Here is an 18,836-nt window from a genome sequence, read left to right as displayed (position 1 = left end):
ACAAATTCATTTAAAGAACGTTTAAATTCTCAAGGGCAATATTACTGTAGACATTATTTGCATGTTTCTGATAATCTAAACTAAAGGCAGAGAAATGTCCCTCACTTTGTATATTGTAACAAGACAAAGAAAATTTATCAGATACATGAGGTGTGTTGATCATAGATTCAGCCATGCAATGTAGGGATTGTATTCTACAAAAATATACAATAGGATGTATTCTCAATATCTGATCCTGTATTTATTATGTATTTACTTCTTGCAGATGCATGGTACAAACATTGTAAGTAAATCATTTATTTGTTTTTAGCGAGCATTCTAACAGCTTTCTGTGCCTGCGCATATCTTCTGTCACACTTCAGCTTAATCTTCTTATCACTTTCGTAAAACATAGAGACTGTATATAATTCTGTAGTCTGCTTTGCTGTCATACGTGTGTAAATTCTCTCACTTTACATAAAATGTAAACTTAATGAAGCTAGACTGTATTCACACTGCTGCTGTATGCTGTATGCTGTATGCTGTATGCTCTGTTGCTGGGGATTTCAATAATGTTTATTATTGCTTTACTGTTAAATCTGGCTTGCCACTCACAAAGCTTTGGAATATATATATATATATATATATATATATATATATATATATATATATATATATATATATATATATATATATATATATATATGATTTTTTTCACTTACAATCTCTGTGTTGTTATTGATTTGAATAATGTGCAACGTGTGGTTATGATCTTCACTATTGTATGTATATGACATGCTTGTCAGGAATATGGCATTTACCTGTGTGTAATGAATGTGGATATATAGATACATAAACACACAAACACATTCTCATCTCTTTCCCTCCCCCTCCTCCCTCTCTCTCTCTCTCTCTCTCTCTCTCTCTCTCTCTCTCTCTCTCTCTCTCTCTCTATACCATGACAGTAGCTGCAACGATTCACAACCACAACCATCACAAGCCATAAGCCATTACTCCGTGTCTGCCATCATATAATAACCCTTCTCACATACACCAGCTTTACGAAGAACCATGATTTCCCACCATAAGGACCTCCATTACGCCCCTGATCCATGACGTTACCCAACGCTCCCTCACACCTCTTCCATCCACCATAACCACAACCACCACCACAACCACAAACCATGTTCTACCGTTACGAGAACCACCATACTGCCATTGCTGTCATCATAAATCTTTCCCGCCAGAGCACCGTGAGTATCACCATGAATTACTATCATCACACCCACAATAGCTATCATTGTCAGGCTACAGGGCATGTAGCACAAATAGGCCAGTGTATGTCCACAATAAAACGCTGTTTCCCCGCTACTTCCAGACACATTGCCTTATTTTCATTTCAGATTTTCCTAATGTTAGATTTCTCTAAATTCTTTTCTACTGGAAGTGTTGCCGTTCATTCTCCTTTTTTTCCCCCACCTGAAAATCATGTCATATTTCTCTCTTCGAACTGTAATTTGTCCCTTTTTTATGTGTTCGATATTCCTTTTCTACCCAGCAGCTGTTGAAAACATTCCCTCCCCACCCCGCCTCTATGAAAAATGTACTCCTTTCAAAAACCCCTTTTCTACCGTTATAATAAAATCCTTTTCTTTCTTCCTAGGCATCATATCAGCCCCCCCTTCCCTCCCCCCCTTTTTTTTTCTTTACTAACGGTCGTGTCAAATAAATCCTTTTCCTCTATGATGACTACACCCCACTTTCTTTATCTCCCAGGCACCCATGCCAAGCCCCCTACCTCCCCAGGCACTATGCCAGACACCTGTTCTCCCCAGCAAACACGACAAGCTCCAACAATCATACCAAGACCTAAACCCTTTTTTTCTCCCCAGCCACTATGGCAGAAACTCTTTCTCCCCAGGAATCACAACAAGCTCCCTCTTTGCCCTAACATCCATGCCAAGCCTCGTTTCCTCCCCATCCAAGAAGCGCCAGGAGAGCCCGCTCAACACTATCTTCAGGGGAAAAACGTGGAAGCTGATATTCTTCCTTCTCAACCAGACTTGTCCTATTGCTTTGCCTTTTCCTCCTGCTCCTCCTTTCTTATCGCCTGTCTTCCTTTCTGTCACAATTCCCTTCTGTTTCTCCTCCTTATTTACACTGTTCTACTCCACCCACTTTTTCCTTTCCTTCCTACCTTTCCCTTCTCTCTCTCTCTCTCTCTCTCTCTCTCTCTCTCTCTCTCTCTCTCTCTCTCTCTCTCTCTCTCATCATCATCGTCTGTCATTTCTTCCTATCTATTCCTTATTTCTCTTATTCCCTTCCCACCTTTTCCTTTTCGAGCCCTATCGTCGCTACCACTTCCTCTCTTCCATCTCCCTTAGCCCCTCACAACGACAAGCCTGACCCTCTCACCACCCCACTCCCCTCTCCCCACTCTCCCTCTCCCCACTCCCCTCTCCCTCCGTGTTCATGGTGTCCGGTTAATAAATATTTGCAACTTCCATCACCATCCATCACGCTCCGGGCCTCACACCGCTGGCGATGCAGCCCTGGTCCTCTGTGGCAGGTTGTGAGCCCCCTCTGAGGCAGACTGTGGCCCCCTCTGTGGCAAGGTGTGGCCCCCTCTGTGGCAAGGTGTGGCCCCCTCTGTGGCAAGGTGTGGCCCCCTCTGTGGCTTCTATAGCTCTCTGTGACTTTCTGTGGCCATCTGAAGCTATTTTCATACATACATACATACATACATACATACATACTTACATGCAAACATACTAAGTCAGATAGATGTACGCATACACAGACACATACACAATAGATGGTGCCCCACGAGTGTACAACTCCCCCCCCCCCCCCGACCTGTACAGACAGGCAGTTACAAAAGGATAATGACTTTCAGTTAATTACATTAATCTTCTTATATTTCCCATTCACCCTAAAGACATTGATAAATAAATCACAGAATGTAACTAGCAAACAAGCTGACATTAACAGTTAAGACCATCTGGGACCTGATAGACTTGTTGTGTAGTTAGGCATCAAGGTGTATAAATGGTAGGTCTTTGATTGGCTTATGATCCCAGTGGGATCGACCCATAAGACGTCGCCCTCATGAGCTGTGAATCAACCAACCAATCACATGCTCTCTGTTCCTCTGACGTCACACAAATGTAAGATGTCGTTAGACCTCGAGACGCTGGTCTCTAACGAAGTGGGATGTATTTGAACGAGGTGAACGCGTTGTGAGGAGGGGAGGATGGGGGGAAGGGGGAAAGTTCACGGGAACGAATCAGTGTTTAAGAGTTTTTCACCGGAACCGTAACTGGCCGTGTGTAACATCACGCCCACGGCACGCCCACGCTAGGCTCTCAACACTCCCCTCCTTCCTTGTAGGTAGTTTACTGGATGGTAATAATGTGGGAAGGTAATGGGACGGTAAGGAAAGGAGGTGTCTTAATGGGAAGGGTAAAGGACGAAAAAGGGGAGAATATGAAGGATGGGGGGAGGGGGAGATGGGGAGAAAATGTAATGGTGAGGGAGATGGTGAAGAGAGAGGGGAGGCTCTGAGGGAGGGGGTAATGTAAAGGACAGAAACACATGGAAGGGAAGTGTATGGAGAACGTAGAAGGGGTTGTGTGTGTGTGTGTGTGTGTGTGTGTGTGTGTGTGTGTAGAAAAAGGGTTGGATTTCAGTCCCTTTCAATGTTCCTACACACACACACACACACACACACACACACACACACACACACACACACACACACCCTCCCAGATACGTAATCCATTTAAACCCAAGTTTACGTGCGGGCTGCAGTTGACAGCCTCACACACACTCACTCATGCACTTACCTCTTGTATACACTTCCATCAACCCGAGGAGAGGCACTTGTAACCTCATGTCTCCCTCCTGAAGGCACTCGTCCATGCCCGTGTAGCCTGAATTATTAACTCGTGTCGTCAAAGCTGTCCCAAAAGTTTACATCTAGGCTTCTTACATCTCTGACTTATTCATGTCCCTCTTGGTAAATCTTTCTATTACACGTCTAAGTCAAGAAAGTCTCGCTAACTCCACCGTGAAGTATAGCTATTTCTATACCAATGCTAATTTACACGAAAAGGGTATAGATTACGGCGATGCCACTCTGTGGTTTACGCAGCCGTGAATTTAAAGTCAGTGGCTTGTATATAGACGTAAACTTGAATTACAGCAGGAAAAAACCTAAGTTCTGTCTTGGAGGTGGAGAATATAAGGTGTAGTTCAAGGTAAGGAAAGAAAAGTTCAAACGAAAGTGCATATGTTCTGTTTTTTAAATAAAGTGTGCCAAGTTTTTATCATTGGTTACATAAACGACGGTACGACCCTTGAGCACGACGGTATGACTCTTGAACACGTCGGTACGACCCTTAAGCACGTCGGTACGACCCTTGAACACGTCGGTACGACCCTAGGGCATATGAAGGCCTGGTCTTGAACTTAACCCTTTGATAAAGGTCAGGTTACATAGCCAGGGGTCGTACCGTCGGGCTCAATGGTCGTACCGTCGGGCTCAAGGGGTTGAATTCCTTGTACGTACCGTCACGAAAGAAAACTGGAAGCTACATACTTCATGACCACTTTCTAAATAACTGATTCACGTCGTAGTTGAAACACACACGTCACCCTGCTTCAGGTAGCCCTCACGAAACCCAGGACGCACACCAGAGAATACTGAGTTTATTCAGGAAATTACCATTCATTGCCTAGAGAGAAACACACACACACACACACACACACACACACACACACATATATATATATATATATATATATATATATATATATATATATATATATATATATATATATAAATCGATTTATGGATTCGCTGAGAGCCGTTGAAGGATATGCTACTCGAAATACAGTAGTTTATGAGCCTCATGAAAATTCATAATAGAATCTAGTGCATTTATGAGGAAGAGATCGATGTATACTGCGTGGTGACAGCAAGTGTGTGTGTGTGTGTGTGTGTGTGGCAGGTAGGCTGACCCGCACTTGTGACGATAGTAAACCATCGTCAGTCAGTGGTTTTGTGTGATTGAGGAAAGTGCTATAACTACGTAGGTGCAATTTTTTTTCTTTTTTATCATAAATACTCTCTCTCTCTCTCTCTCTCTCTCTCTCTCTCTCTCTCTCTCTCTCTCTCTCTCTCTCTCTCTCTCACGGACCGTCTGACTACCATACCACGTAAGACACGGGATGATAACCTCTCGTCTGTGCTTCTCCTTCTTATTGGGCGACGCAAGTCACAATTTGGCTGTCAAGCAGAAGCCAACGTTAAATATCCTTCGTGAAATATTGCCTAGTTAGCGTAACGCCTGGCAGCGCGGCGGCGGCGGCCTGGCATGTAAACAGACGATGAAATTGTCGTACGGTATAGTTTACTGCCAGGGAGCATGGAGGATAGTGTGTGGCGCTATTTCTTTAACTTCTCTTCTTCTTTTTTATAAGAGCTCATTACAGGGATTAACTATTCTGCTGTGACATTAAAAAGATGAGTTATAGCTGTTATTCATCATACTCATACGTGAATCATTTGCTTGTTGAGTATAAGGTGAATATTGTGTTTTTTTTTTCGTCCTGGACGAGTCATTGAATGGTCTTCTGTAATGGTTTATTTTTTTTTTCGGTCATTCTTGTAGGACATGTTATAATGTGGTCGACATTCATTATAAATGTATTGGATTCATGGCATATTTCAGTGACATTAATGCTAATGTAATTCATATAATCAGCGAAGATTACAGTGAGGTCGCTCGCTTTGCTGGTCTCTCGTGAGGTTTGGGTTGAAGTTGAGGGACATCTGTGGCACAGGTGTGAGTTGAGGCTGTGAGGGTGTCTGTGGTACAGAAGCCTGCCCACGTAGGCGACAGATAGTGCTAAACCTGCTTACTCAAATGACAGATTATGGGAAGCGAGAATACCCGAACATGTATATATATAGATACATAGATCATGTTAAGCCAGTGTACCTCAACGAGAAATTACACACACACACACACACACACACACACACACACACACACACGCATATGACATATATATATATATATATATATATATATATATATATATATATATATATATATATATATATATATATATATATATATATCATCAAAAGGAACCACATATTCAACTGTTATGTTCTATACTTTTTACCTTTACTATCTTGGAAACAGAATATATTTCCTCTACTTTTCTTCACTTACAAAGACTAATTCACTTACACTTTATACATCACTGGCATGAAGATGAATCACCTCACGTATTTGTTTTCCAACTTTGATTATAGAGAATTTACCATGTCAATCTAGAACGCTGATCTCTATCAATATACTGTATTGATTACGTATCCATTGTATTGTTAACTGGAAGGCTATTATGAATCACTATAATGTAAACTGGTAAGTAATTATGTATCCATCTAATGTAAACTGGAAAGTAATTATAAGATACTATGAAGTAAACTACAAAAGCAATGAGGTATCTTTGCAATGTAGATTGTAAGGTAATTGTATATTACTATGATGTAAACTGGTAAGGCTTTAGGTATCCCTACCTTGTAAACTAAAAAGCAATCATAAATCAATAAATTGTAAAATGACAAACAATTAGTTGTACCACAAAATCGTACCTCTCTCTTAAATCATGAAGTAGATTATATTGCTGAAGTGAATGAGATCTTGCAGATGAATCTGCAAGCTACAGCTGTCGTATGCTATATATACTTCAAGATCTATATGTATTGGTAGATAACATCCCCCCCTCCCCCCAACCCCGTGTTTGAAGACCTGTTTCTATATACAAGCTTGTTATGACCAGTTCTCCCGGAATGTCTCAATATAGTGAGGTTTCAAGGATCCTTAATGGTGTTGGTTAGAACGTGTGAGAGAATCAGCAATGATAAATGTACAGTCTGTGTTTGCTGTTCCACAAAAGTTTAGACTCTGCTGGAGACGGTTCTACGTCCAGACTCACAAACAGACAGACTTGCCCACAGACAGAGAGACAGACTTGCCCACAGACAGAGAGACAGACTTTGCCCACAGACAGAGAGACAGACTTTGCCCACAGACAGAGAGACAGACTTGCCCACAGACAGACAGACAGACTTGCCCACAGACAGAGAGACAGACTTGCCCACAGACAGAGAGACAGACTTGCCCACAGACAGAGAGACAGACTTGCCCACAGACAGACAGACAGACTTGCCCACAGACAGAGAGACAGACTTGCCCACAGACAGACAGACAGACTTGCCCACAGACAGAGAGACAGACATGTATACAGGCCAGGGGGCCACTGTGAGGACGCTGGGGCAAATGATCTATTCCTTTTCGCCAAGAGATGCCTAACGATGCAGCCACAGTGCGCCCTAACCCTTTGTGACGTGCAGCCGTGACGTGGCGCTTGGGTGAGTATGATGTGGCGTAACATGTGGTGTGGGAGGGACGTGACGCCTGTGACGTGCTGTGGCGTGAGTTGAGGGCGAGATGTGACGATCACTTGTGGCGTTACGCAAGGCGACAGGTGTGTGTGTGTGTGTGTGTGTTGTTCCCTAGTCGGTAACACACGTTGATACCGCTCCTCTCTCTCTCTCTCTCTCTCTCTCTCTCTCTCTCTCTCTCTCGCTCTCTCTCTCTCTCTCTCTCTCTCTCTCTCTCTCTCTCTCTCTCTCTCTCTCTCTCTTACCCTTTCTTCATCTTCTTCCTGATCGTCTTTCTACGTTATCCCGATTCTCTTTCCCCCTTTCCCATCTTTTCCGTTTTCCTTCTTTGTCTCCCCCCCGCCTTTTCTTTCCTTTATTTCCCCTCTGCTTCGCTGTTTCGTCCCTTTCCTTCTGTATTTCATTCTCCCCTTCTATGTTTCTCCCTCCCATCATCTGTCTCCCCTCATTCCTTCACTGTCACCCCTTTCCCTCCCCGACCTCCCCAGCCAGGATGGTAGGCCCAGCAACCTCAGTGTGACCCTGACCTATGACCTTCTTTCACGGCCGTGTCGTCCGCTATCACTACCCTCGCTATCTCCTCGTTATCGCCTCTTTTTTTTTTTTTATCTTTTCCACTTTCACTGATGTCCTCCAAGACGACGGTCGGTCGGTCTGTGTTGTCGTGGCGTCCGTCGTTATCGGGGAGGCTGTCGGGGAGGGCGTCGCATGGTGTGACCCACACACGGGTCGCCCCGCCCCGCCCCGCCCCGCTTCTAGGACTTGAGGCGCTTGGGAATCGAACCCTAGAACTACAGCTTTGTAGTCGCTACGTGTGTGGATGTAAACACGTAAATAGATAAATAGATAGATGAATAGATAAATAGATAACGATTCATTGTATTGAGGGAGCCATTTGGCTGAAATGACACATGACTGGGTGGCCATGAGAGAACCAGTGTGTGTGTGTGTGTGTGTGTGTGTTGTGTGTGTGTGTGTGTGTGTGTTAAAAGATACGTTTTCTTTTCTGTATCAGTTCTCATACTCAAACCACACTGTCGCACCCTGACCTTGGTCCTCAGCTATCACACCCGACCTTAGCCCTCTTGACACACCCTGACCTTGGCCACGAACGGGCGTGTCAACCGTGCTATCTCTCTCTCTCTCTCTCTCTCTCTCTCTCTCTCTCTCTCTCTCTCTCTCTCTCTCTCTCTCTCTCTCTCTCTCTCACATATTGTGGGTCGGGATGTTGTAAGCTGTCGCGAGGTGTGTGTCAAAAGTGAAGTTAGTTTGGGCTTTAAGGCCTATTATATATCAGCTGCCAGGAGCCATTAAGGTCGATCGTCACCCTCACATTATATAATCGACAATCAAAAATGTTTAACACCTCCATCAGGTGTCTAGGATAATCATAAGACCATGATCTCCCTCGCTACATACGTAGCTCAGGAAAAGTTAAGTGTAAATGACTAAGAAATCATCAGGTTTACTGTAAACAATTATTCTGTGTATCAAAAGATTTACATAATGCGAAATCTTAGATTATCAAACTTTAATGAAATGAGTAGATATTCATGAAGCAAATTTTAAGAATCCTTTTTGATGCAAGTGCAGCTGGAAAGATGTGGTGTAACTTAAAGAAAATGCATCTTGGGAGACATGATTTTCCCAAGTAGAGGAAAAAATAAAAGTATTTAGGAAGAAATCTTACGTTGCAGACGACAAGAACAATGAAAGATATGATCAGATGTAAGAGAACTGACCACAGAAAAGTTAAAGTCAGGGGACAGTCCACAGAATCACGAAATGTGTATCAGAATACAGAAAGATCGTAAGAAGAAAGTTAGGGTTCGTTAAAGAGAAAAGCGAAAGAGAATTTCTTACAACTTGAAGAAGTTAAAAGGATAATTCAAATGTACACAAGAAGTAAGATGTATTTGAAACATGATATAGAGTTTTTTTTTTTTTTTGATGAGCTGCCCTAAAGATGACGACAGATAAAAACCCTTTCTCATATATTTATATATATTAAGGATATAATCGATTCAATGTCCACAAGAAAAGTAAAAACAATGTCTATGAATAAACCACTATTACAAACCGCATTTTCAAAGACACAAGTAAAAAAAAAAGAAAAAAATATCAGACTTCCATGACACTCGAGGATATGAAGTACTCAGATATCGAGGAAAAAAAATCAAATGCAATTAAGTCAATCAGTCGTGATGACCTCTGCATGAGGAGGCTGAGCGAGGGAAGCAGCTACATACAGCACTGATCATCCCTTAATCATCCAACAAACTGCCACACAGACAGAGGGAATGGATCGGTCGTTCTCAAATCTCGCGCCAATTTCCCCAAAAAGTGAATAATTATACGCCTCGAATTGTCGACCCTATAACTTTGTTTAGCTTTTCGGCTCATCAGCCATAAATCGTTGAATAACTGAAAGATGATTGAGTAATAACTGATAATCATCATTACTCCTGTACTGATATATCATAATTAAGGAACTGGATAGAGTTCTTTGGTCATCTATACGACAAAGTGAGTGAAAAGTACCCGCAAACCTCATATACCTAAACTTCTGAAAAGCTTTTCTTGATATATCATAAAATTCAGATTGATAGGTCGAATTAGATCGAACAGCACAAGCGATCGATTATGTGTATGGATATCGGAGTGGCTCATACACACACACAACATATGGGGAGGAGTCGACTGGTTTCATGAAGGAAGTTGGGTACCGCAAGGCGCGGTGCTTGGGCCCACTATTTCTCACAGTGATACAGAGACAAGGAATTATCGGGAAAATCTCAAAATATGTCGACGACGCGGGTGTAGGAGAAATGGAAAATAGTTTAATGATTATAAAAGAAAATATCGACAAAATGACATACTGATAAATACGTAGAAATGGTAAATACGTAGATATGGTAAATGGGAGTAAGTGCAAAGCTCATTACCGTTCTGGTCAACTCTTGGTACTGAATGCTCTGCAAAGGATGTACTGAAACCTTCAATGTGAAAAAAAAATATTTTCTTATCACAGTTGATTAAAATCATGATATCATGTGTTAAACCATCGTCTGGATGTGATGATGATGGGATTCTTGGCAACAACTGGAGGTAGTTCGTACCAGTTATGTGGCGTTTGTGTTGAGGGAATGCTCGTCCATCATTTAGCCCACACCAGTATCTTTCTATATCTAAGTTATAAGTTGTGTATCGAGGTTATTAGTAGTTCTTGAAAGGTTTAATTGGTTCTCAACGCAATTCTTTTTAGCGTGAGAGGAGGGTCGGTTTTGGATCTGATGGACTGGGGGAAAAGAAAGAGTTGAGGGTAAATACTTGGTATGGGAAGGGTGAGAGAGGAGGAGAAGTGGAGGTAAGGGTAAGAGAGGGAACGGATTGTAGGGATGGAGAGAGTAAGGGAGGGAGCCAGGGGGTGGGAGGGGAAGAGGAGGGAGCAGGGACCAAGATGCAAGCCCTCATGACGTCACACGTGACCATGGCCGGCCGTAGATAAGCCACAAGATAAGGTCAGATAACAGAGCCATGAGACGCGTTAACAGGTGCATGATGGAGTGCCTCGCCCGAGGCCCCCAGGAACAGTCTCAAGGGCTTCACGTGAGGGGCCCTCGGGAACAGTGTCACCCACACGACACGTCTTACAGTAATCAGACGCTCAAGTACTTCCTGATGTAGCGCATCAAGGACACATGAAAAAAAGAAGTAGTTCCTCACTTCTCAAAAACGTTTCGAAGTTTCTACCCTCCTCCTGCGGCAGGAGAGATAAGACCTACTGACGAGGCTGTTGCCAAGGGCAACAAGCGGGTTTAAGGCCTCCCGAGCCACCGCAGGTAGAGGCTTAGGCCCACATTGGCCCAAACTGTTCGCACGGCAGTTTGGCAATAAACTGTTGACACACTCCTGTCCCTGAGACCTCGTCCCTGCCGACGTCCCTCCATCACAGACGTAAGAACAGTCCTGTACATAACACTGTGAGAGTCATGAACAAGCGTATGCCTATTGCTGGTGAACAACACGGTATTCTTCGGTTATGTGGTATGTCAACTACTGTGGAGCTGTAATTCTTCATCACTTGATGTGCAACCAAGAGCAATACGTATGGAACCAAGTGTACACATGTCGCCTATCTAAACATTAGCCAGGGATAGAAGAAAAAAATAGATAGGAATGCCAGACACACAGGTAGATACTGATAACAAAAGCCATATTCACAAACATTGGATTATGTTAAAGTCATGGGATTTAGATAGCAATACACACACACACACACACACACACACACACACACACACACACTCAACCTCCTGCGTGCATGGTCGGCGTTTAATCAACCTCATTAAACGCCTAATCAACAGAAAGTTTAATTTCAATGCCATGTTGGCTTGACCCCTTGAGGCCGATAGTAATACTGACCTTGGGTACGATAGTCTAGTCTGACCTTTGACCTGACATTTGAGAGTCAGGTCAGAGGTCTGGACGAAGTACCCGTGGGTCATATATGGGGTCGTACCTTCGTGTTTCAAGGGTCGTATTTTCGTGTTCCAGAGTTACGACCTTCGTGCTCTCGGGTAATATGGTTGTGATCGTAGCTTAACCATCCTTCCTTCCTCCCCCTCTAAAAAAAAAAATCTTAAATTTTTTTTTTAAACTTTTTTTTAGGGTGTCTAAAATTCGTGTTTCTTCAAGTCACGAGCGTCTGTGAAATACCTAACAATGTAACGCCAGAGAATATAACATTTCTCTCCAAAGTTGTGTAATGAAATTCTGACAATAATACATGAATACTCTCGTCACAGAAAACTGTTGGCTCGAAAGAACATGACTTCGGCAAAACCGAAAATCTCTTCACATTTATCCATCTTAAGTATATGATAATCTGTCCCCTGCGTAAAAGAAAGATAAAGAAATGAATTAACTCCTTCATGACTTCTAAAGGAAGGTGGGGAGATTTGATGAAAAGATAATTGAGAAAATAGTTATCTTCGAGAGAAAATGGTATACAGAAGAAAACATGATGCACAACGATATTCCTTATTTTCTTTTGGTTCATGGAAATTAAATACATTATAATACTTCTTGGAAATCATGAACTAAATTCTACTCCTTTCTGTCCGCTGAATACCGTAATACAATATCCTGAAGAAACTCTTGCAGTGAAGCTCTGGTCTGGAGCCTAGATACAGGCCTGGTGGTTCGGTCAAGCACATACAAACCGCAACGCCGCTTCGTGAAACCGGTCTCGAAGTTCGAACGAACCGCAGCGCCGCTTCGTAAAACTGCTTCGTCGAGGCTCCGGATAGCTCACACGGTGAAAGCTGAAACCAGCGCCCTTCAGCGCACGCTTCTGAACATCTGTTGTCTGTCGTTACACTCGACGTAAAAAGAAAATGTGTTTTAAGATTACTGACTTACGAAAGGAATTGTGTAGAATCCTGAATAAGTTTTGTTTTTAGTCTCTAGCGAATAATAATTGTAGGAGGTGAGCAATTCAGTTGTCTCTGAGTGAATCATCTCAACTGAGTTTCGAACCAGCAACCCTGTTATTTCTGAGGGTACGGATGTGGTGGTGTAACCGACCTAAACAAGAATGTTTAGATCAAGCGGAAGGCGTTTCGAACTCATGTGGGTCGCTTCATTTTGACTCGAACTTTGTTTATAAATTTCCCGTAAAGAGCGTTTTCTTGGCTTCAAGATTTGCTTGCGCTTTCTTAACTTTACTGACAAGATTGTGTTTCAGCGACAATGTTCAAATGGCCTTCTTTTCCTCTACGGGAACCGTGGATGTGTGATGGGAATGATAGACATGACTGGTAGAAAATAGAACGGCTCTTGAGCTTCTGACGAGACTTTTGAATCATTTATTGTTTTTATAGATTTAAGCGCAAGTGGGAAGAATTCACTCTGTGCCTCTGCTGTATAAGTAGACGTGGACACAGTCTTCAAACATCTCACTCTCTCTCGTCATCTCCATCTTTCCAATTCCCCAACCCCAGAACACCGAGGTTTACACCTTCTCCCTTACCCCAGGCACTGAGGACATCTACCGGTGAAAACGTATATTACAGCAAATATCAACTAGTGGACGTAAGGGATTTAACCTTCATACGCCCTTATTGTCAAACTATAATTAAGGGTCCTAACTTCCATTTTCACATATCTTTCCCTAATGGTTGATGTCTTCCGTTAATGTCCTTTACCTGAGACCTAGCCATTATATTATAAGGGAAGTAACCTCAACAGCTTGAGGAAATGAACCATCTGTTGTCATGGCAACCCCATTACGATGACCATTGGCTTAATGTCTTACGTACGCTGGGCGGCTGTCGCAATAATTGCGATCACTCAATGAAAAGTTACTGTACTTTGTGATGAAATTAGGGAACATATATTTAGATTATAGCAGTGAATCTTCTGTCAAAATACGAACACACACGCACACACACACACACACACATATATATATATATATATATATATACCAAGTGCAGCTGTTGCCATGGGTCATGAGACGAGAGTTAAGGGCTGACCCCTGCCTGATGCCTGTCTCCACTACTGATAACAGTAGAGATAAGGACAGTGTTAATATAGCCAGCAGGACAGCTGGTCATGACGGCCAGCTGCAACACTGTGTTGTGTCTTGTGTGTTGCTGGTGGATGGTGCTGGTCTTCATAGAGGCTTTCTTCCTCCCAATGGAGGGGGGGGGGTTGTAATAGTGAGGTTATGGGTGTTGTGAGGGTGGGAAGGGGTGAGTGTTTATGGGGACGGATGAGCAGATGAAGTGAGTGTCGGGGAGGTTTATGAGGGTTGTTTGTTTGTTTGTGTGTGTGTGTGTGTGTGTGTGTGTGTGTGTGTGGTAGTTACTTTTAGTCCAGTATGGGGAGCGGAGGTTGGGTATGGAGAGGTCTGCACCCATGGCGTCCCCATCTCTTGAACTTTCCTTATCTTTGTCGAGATTTTGCCAGTAGACAAGGGCTGGCGCGTATCACTCATCCTATGAATGTTTCATAGTTAAGAATAAACATCCATGTGAGCTATATGTTGTGTGTTAAGTGCGAGATAGGGTGTGTGTGTGTGTGTGTGTGTGTGTGTGTGTGTGTGTGTGAGGCACAGAGGGTTAGGGGGAGGGGCTGGCGTTAGATGTGAGCTGGTATAGACTGGGGTAAAGATGGAAAAACCCGGATGTGGGAAAATTACGAACTGATATAGTGCGTGTTAAGCAATACCTGTGATGGTGGGTTTGTATGGCCAGTCACTAAGCTGGCTATGGCTGGAAGGAGTGTATGAGGAAGACTCCGAACTAACCCTGTAACTGAGGTCTGTCTATCTAGCTTTGCTGCATGGAGTAGACAAACCCTTCAGAGGGGGAAATTACATGATTGAGTGGCCATAGATAATGCTAGTTTGGTCATTATAAACAAGGGTGATTTGGGAACTGGCTTTGATGGGTTTGTCTAAGGTTGCCTTGGCTATGATGTGGGCTGGCTTAGGTCTGGTCCTTACAACCTCTCAACCACCCCCAAACCTCTGCGTCTCAGTTCAAGACGAAACCTCAGTCTTACAAATTACAGGAAACTCTGAGTTAATTAACTGGAATTACGTCGACAACTTGTGTCGTAGATGCCCATGGGGGAAGCATGAACCATATCCCCCACCCCACCTCATCCTTCCTTCCTTCCACAGCCACCCACCCCCCCATCCCCCATGATCTACTATAGGGGGGTGGGGGGATCAGCTCTGCTACAGTCACCTGACTTATGTGTGAATTCCGTTTTAGCTTTTTGTAAAGCTAACGAAGCGTGGTGGGATTCAGCTTAGCTGGAGTGTTAAGCTGGAGTGAATTTCTTTCAGTAATACGATAAAGTAAAGAATTAGTTGTTGGAAGATTATGTATCGCTGATTCTTTACTTTTTCTTGGGATTTTTAGATGTGTTATGAATAAAACTGTGCTTTTATCTGTTTTTCTACATCTGAAGTACAGTAGAAAAAGGTATATATATATATATATATATATATATATATATATATATATATATATATGTATTACTCAGAGGTGATTGGAAACACGTGTGCGTAATGTCGCTTGGTCTTCTGTTAACTTCGTACGCAGTTACGCAACGACTGACCGAATGACGTCAGCAACCACAGTAGGTGATCTATCACTGTGTGAACCTTGAAGTCTTGTTGTATTATTGGTCACTCGTGAAGCTACGTGGAATTCCTCTGACTACGTAGTGTGGTGTCTGATTCCTTCTTCTTTTTCTTCTTCTTCTCCTTCTTCGAGTACTTTGAAGCTGGTTCGTCGTCCTGGTTCGACACAGCGGAACTGTTTCGCATTTTTCTTCCACAGGTTCGAAAAGAATTGATGTATATTAGTCATAGAAGAGGAAATTATACTTTGTCAAAACTTATGTAAGGACTCAAGTACCTCTGTAGGTGAGGCAAGACACACTTGGTAATGCCTAAAGACACTTTCCAAAGTGCTTCGGTTATGTTCGTTGCTTCGTATGACTCATTCCCACCACACCAGCAGATCTTTCCTCACCATGTCATCAGACCTCACAACCTTGGCCTCCTTCCACTATACACTCCTCATTTCCCCCACTCCCCCACCCCCCCTCTCCCTCATGCACCCTTCTGGTCAGCATCTCCTCATTCACTCTCCTCATATGTCCTCATCATCTCGGTCCTTGAGGTCTTATGAGGTCCTATTCCTCCAATCACTGGTGTAGTCTGAGTGGGCGAGATCCTTTGTCCTCCTGCCTGGCTGGTTCCCCGCTATTCCCTCTGTTCCTCTTCATGAAGTTGCTGTTCTCCCATCTTCCTCGAAGTGTTATGTTCACAAGCATAGAACACTTAGAAATTTTCATGTCTGACATAACATTGGTAATCTAGCCACCAGAGCCGTGAGCAAATATGGGTAGCGTGACAAATTCACAAGTTATTTATTTTGCGCTTTTATAAACATCATCTCCTTTTAAGGATTTGATTATCATAGATCTTTGGCAGCTCTGGTGTTGATGTTTCCCTTCGTGTTCATATCTTTGCTGAGTGTCAACACAAAAACTACACACAGTTTTATGATAATCCAAGATGTTTATTATACATCGTAACCCAACCTTCCTCTCGTTATCTTCAAAGTCACTGAACCATTTACTTGTCCAGTAAGGTAGGATCTGTTTTGAGTCACCTTTAAACACGTTTTCTTTTTGACGTTTTTAATAAAAAAAAAAAAAAGACACGAGTCACCAAGATTCCCCTTAATTTTCCACTTCGTACAACACCATCTTCTGAAAAACCCTCAACAACTGAATGATAGTTTAGGACAATTACACGTGAGAGATAGGCTATGATCTCTTGTATGTTTCGCTTAGCCTGCATGGTATGTAAACATACAGTAGATGATTGAAAACAGCCTTGTGGTACCACAATAATCATGCCACACATGTGACGCTAAACCTCCACGTTCTACTTTCACGTCCGCCTCGCCACCCTCGTAAAGAGGTGGTTTATAACACCTGTTTAGAATCTTAAAATCCTGAAGAAATTTTTCGAAATCTGAAATGTTTGTCTTGGCTGTCGTATGATCACATGGATATCAATGTAACTTTGTTTATTTTTCTGATGTTCACAACACATTTGAAAGAATTATATAAACGATATTCCAAAACTCTTCTGATTACCTTTGATAATTTCATTCTTACATATACCCGACTGTCTCATTAGCATACATACCTAAGATATATATATTTCAAGATGTTAGTGAATTAGAGTTGCCTTAATTACTCCTACATAATTTTTGTTTCCATCGTTTAAGGTTTGTGCCGTCATGTCTCCCTTTCGATTTTTGTTTAATTGTCTTTACTTTTTTCCTATCAGACTTTAATGGTGTATTGTTCACATTTCCTATTTTCGTCATTCTAGATCTGTTCTGAAGTTCTTGTTTAGTCTTTGAGAACCAGAGGGTTTGCTATGTTTTTTTTCCATTTGGTAAACATGCGATTGTCCATAACAATCGTTTTGGACAATCGCATATTTACCAAATGGCGTCCTAGCTTCGTCTCTTCGTTGTATATCAACGGACTGTTATATTTCTCTCTTGTGTCTCCCCTGATGATGTGATAATTACACTTATCATCTTTCATTTTCCCCGTGGACTCATAGGAATATACTTGATCACGCGCAAAATTGTGATCCTTTCCAATATATATATATATATATATATATATATATATATATATATATATATATATATATATATATATATATATATATATATTTGGCGAGATCAACATAAGGATCATAGATTCAAACAAGGTGCCTTTATGATCAACCCTTATATCTTAATAGATTTATACTATTACAAGAAGTTTCTTTATTGATATTCTTTGGTCTACTTTTAATGAACACTTCCGTGGTGGTGTAGCAATACAAAGACTTAAGAATAGAAAATGTGCTGAGGTAGACGGAAGAAAATCGGGAGATGAGATTTGAAAGTGGTGTAACAGAAAATTGCTCATTGGAACAATGAAAACAATTTCCAATAACTTATCAATGAGGTGACTTGACATAGTTATCAGATAATACAATATGAAAAGCACCAAAATCATCTTACCAATTGACATTTCGCGAACAATACCAGACGTGTCGACCAATTAGCAAAACATTCGTCCAAAAACGTCGGCAAAAACTTTAATTGCGCGTTGCAAGAACAACAAATAGGTTAATGCCATGGAATTAGCATGTTTTTGTTTCGTGAGAATATAGACCGAGATGCCGATAGGGATGAGGTACGACAACCACCGCCAAAAATGTCAAGAAAATTGACAATGTGTGGAGTGGCATACATGTGAGTACCAATTACGGCTGTTATGGTGTGTGTGTGTGTGTGTGTGTGTGTGTGTTGGTAGATGGAAAGCTGGTAGTAAGATGTAGGTAATGATATAAATGATAATGATAATCATGATAAGGATCACTATGACAAGAATGATAATAATGGTAGAAAATAGTGATAATGATAACAGTAATGAAAATGATGATACTACAACTAATACTTCTACTACTACTACTACTACTACTACTACTACTACTACTACTACTGCTACTATTACGACTAATACGACTATTACTATTACTGTTACTACTACGATCACTACTAAAATTCCTTTGCCAAACCACCAAGGGACCAGTGTCTCCCCCTGCGCAACGCCTTGTCGCACCAAGACGCCCTCTACGTCACCTTCGTCAGGCGGTCTGACCCCCACACAACACTATGCGGGACCTGGCGTCACGTACATCAGCTGCTGATGGCCCTGATCTGCCCTACCCACAGGGCTGACGCAGCTGCACACATAATGACCAGAG

The 18,836-nt window shown here is 42.2% G+C and overlaps 1 protein-coding gene across 3 annotated transcripts in view; it reads left to right on the top strand.

Annotated features, from left to right (window-relative positions):
• Positions 1-18,836, top strand: part of LOC139747490 (uncharacterized) — a 78,002-nt gene that overhangs the window by 12,773 nt on the left and 46,393 nt on the right. For 2 of the 3 annotated variants that reach the window (XM_071659875.1, XM_071659876.1), the window contains exon 2: positions 266-283. The exons of the other annotated variant lie outside the window; for it this stretch is intronic. In XM_071659875.1, coding sequence (XP_071515976.1) covers positions 266-283 — 18 coding nt within the window. The remainder of the gene's footprint in view (positions 1-265; positions 284-18,836) is intronic. 3 annotated transcript variants of the gene reach the window in all.

The sequence above is a fragment of the Panulirus ornatus genome, chromosome 68, assembly GCF_036320965.1.
Source record: "Panulirus ornatus isolate Po-2019 chromosome 68, ASM3632096v1, whole genome shotgun sequence".
Lineage (NCBI taxonomy): Eukaryota > Metazoa > Arthropoda > Malacostraca > Decapoda > Palinuridae > Panulirus > Panulirus ornatus.
The sequence above is the reverse complement of the archived record's forward strand: the minus strand, read 5'-3'. Positions and strand labels throughout refer to the sequence as shown.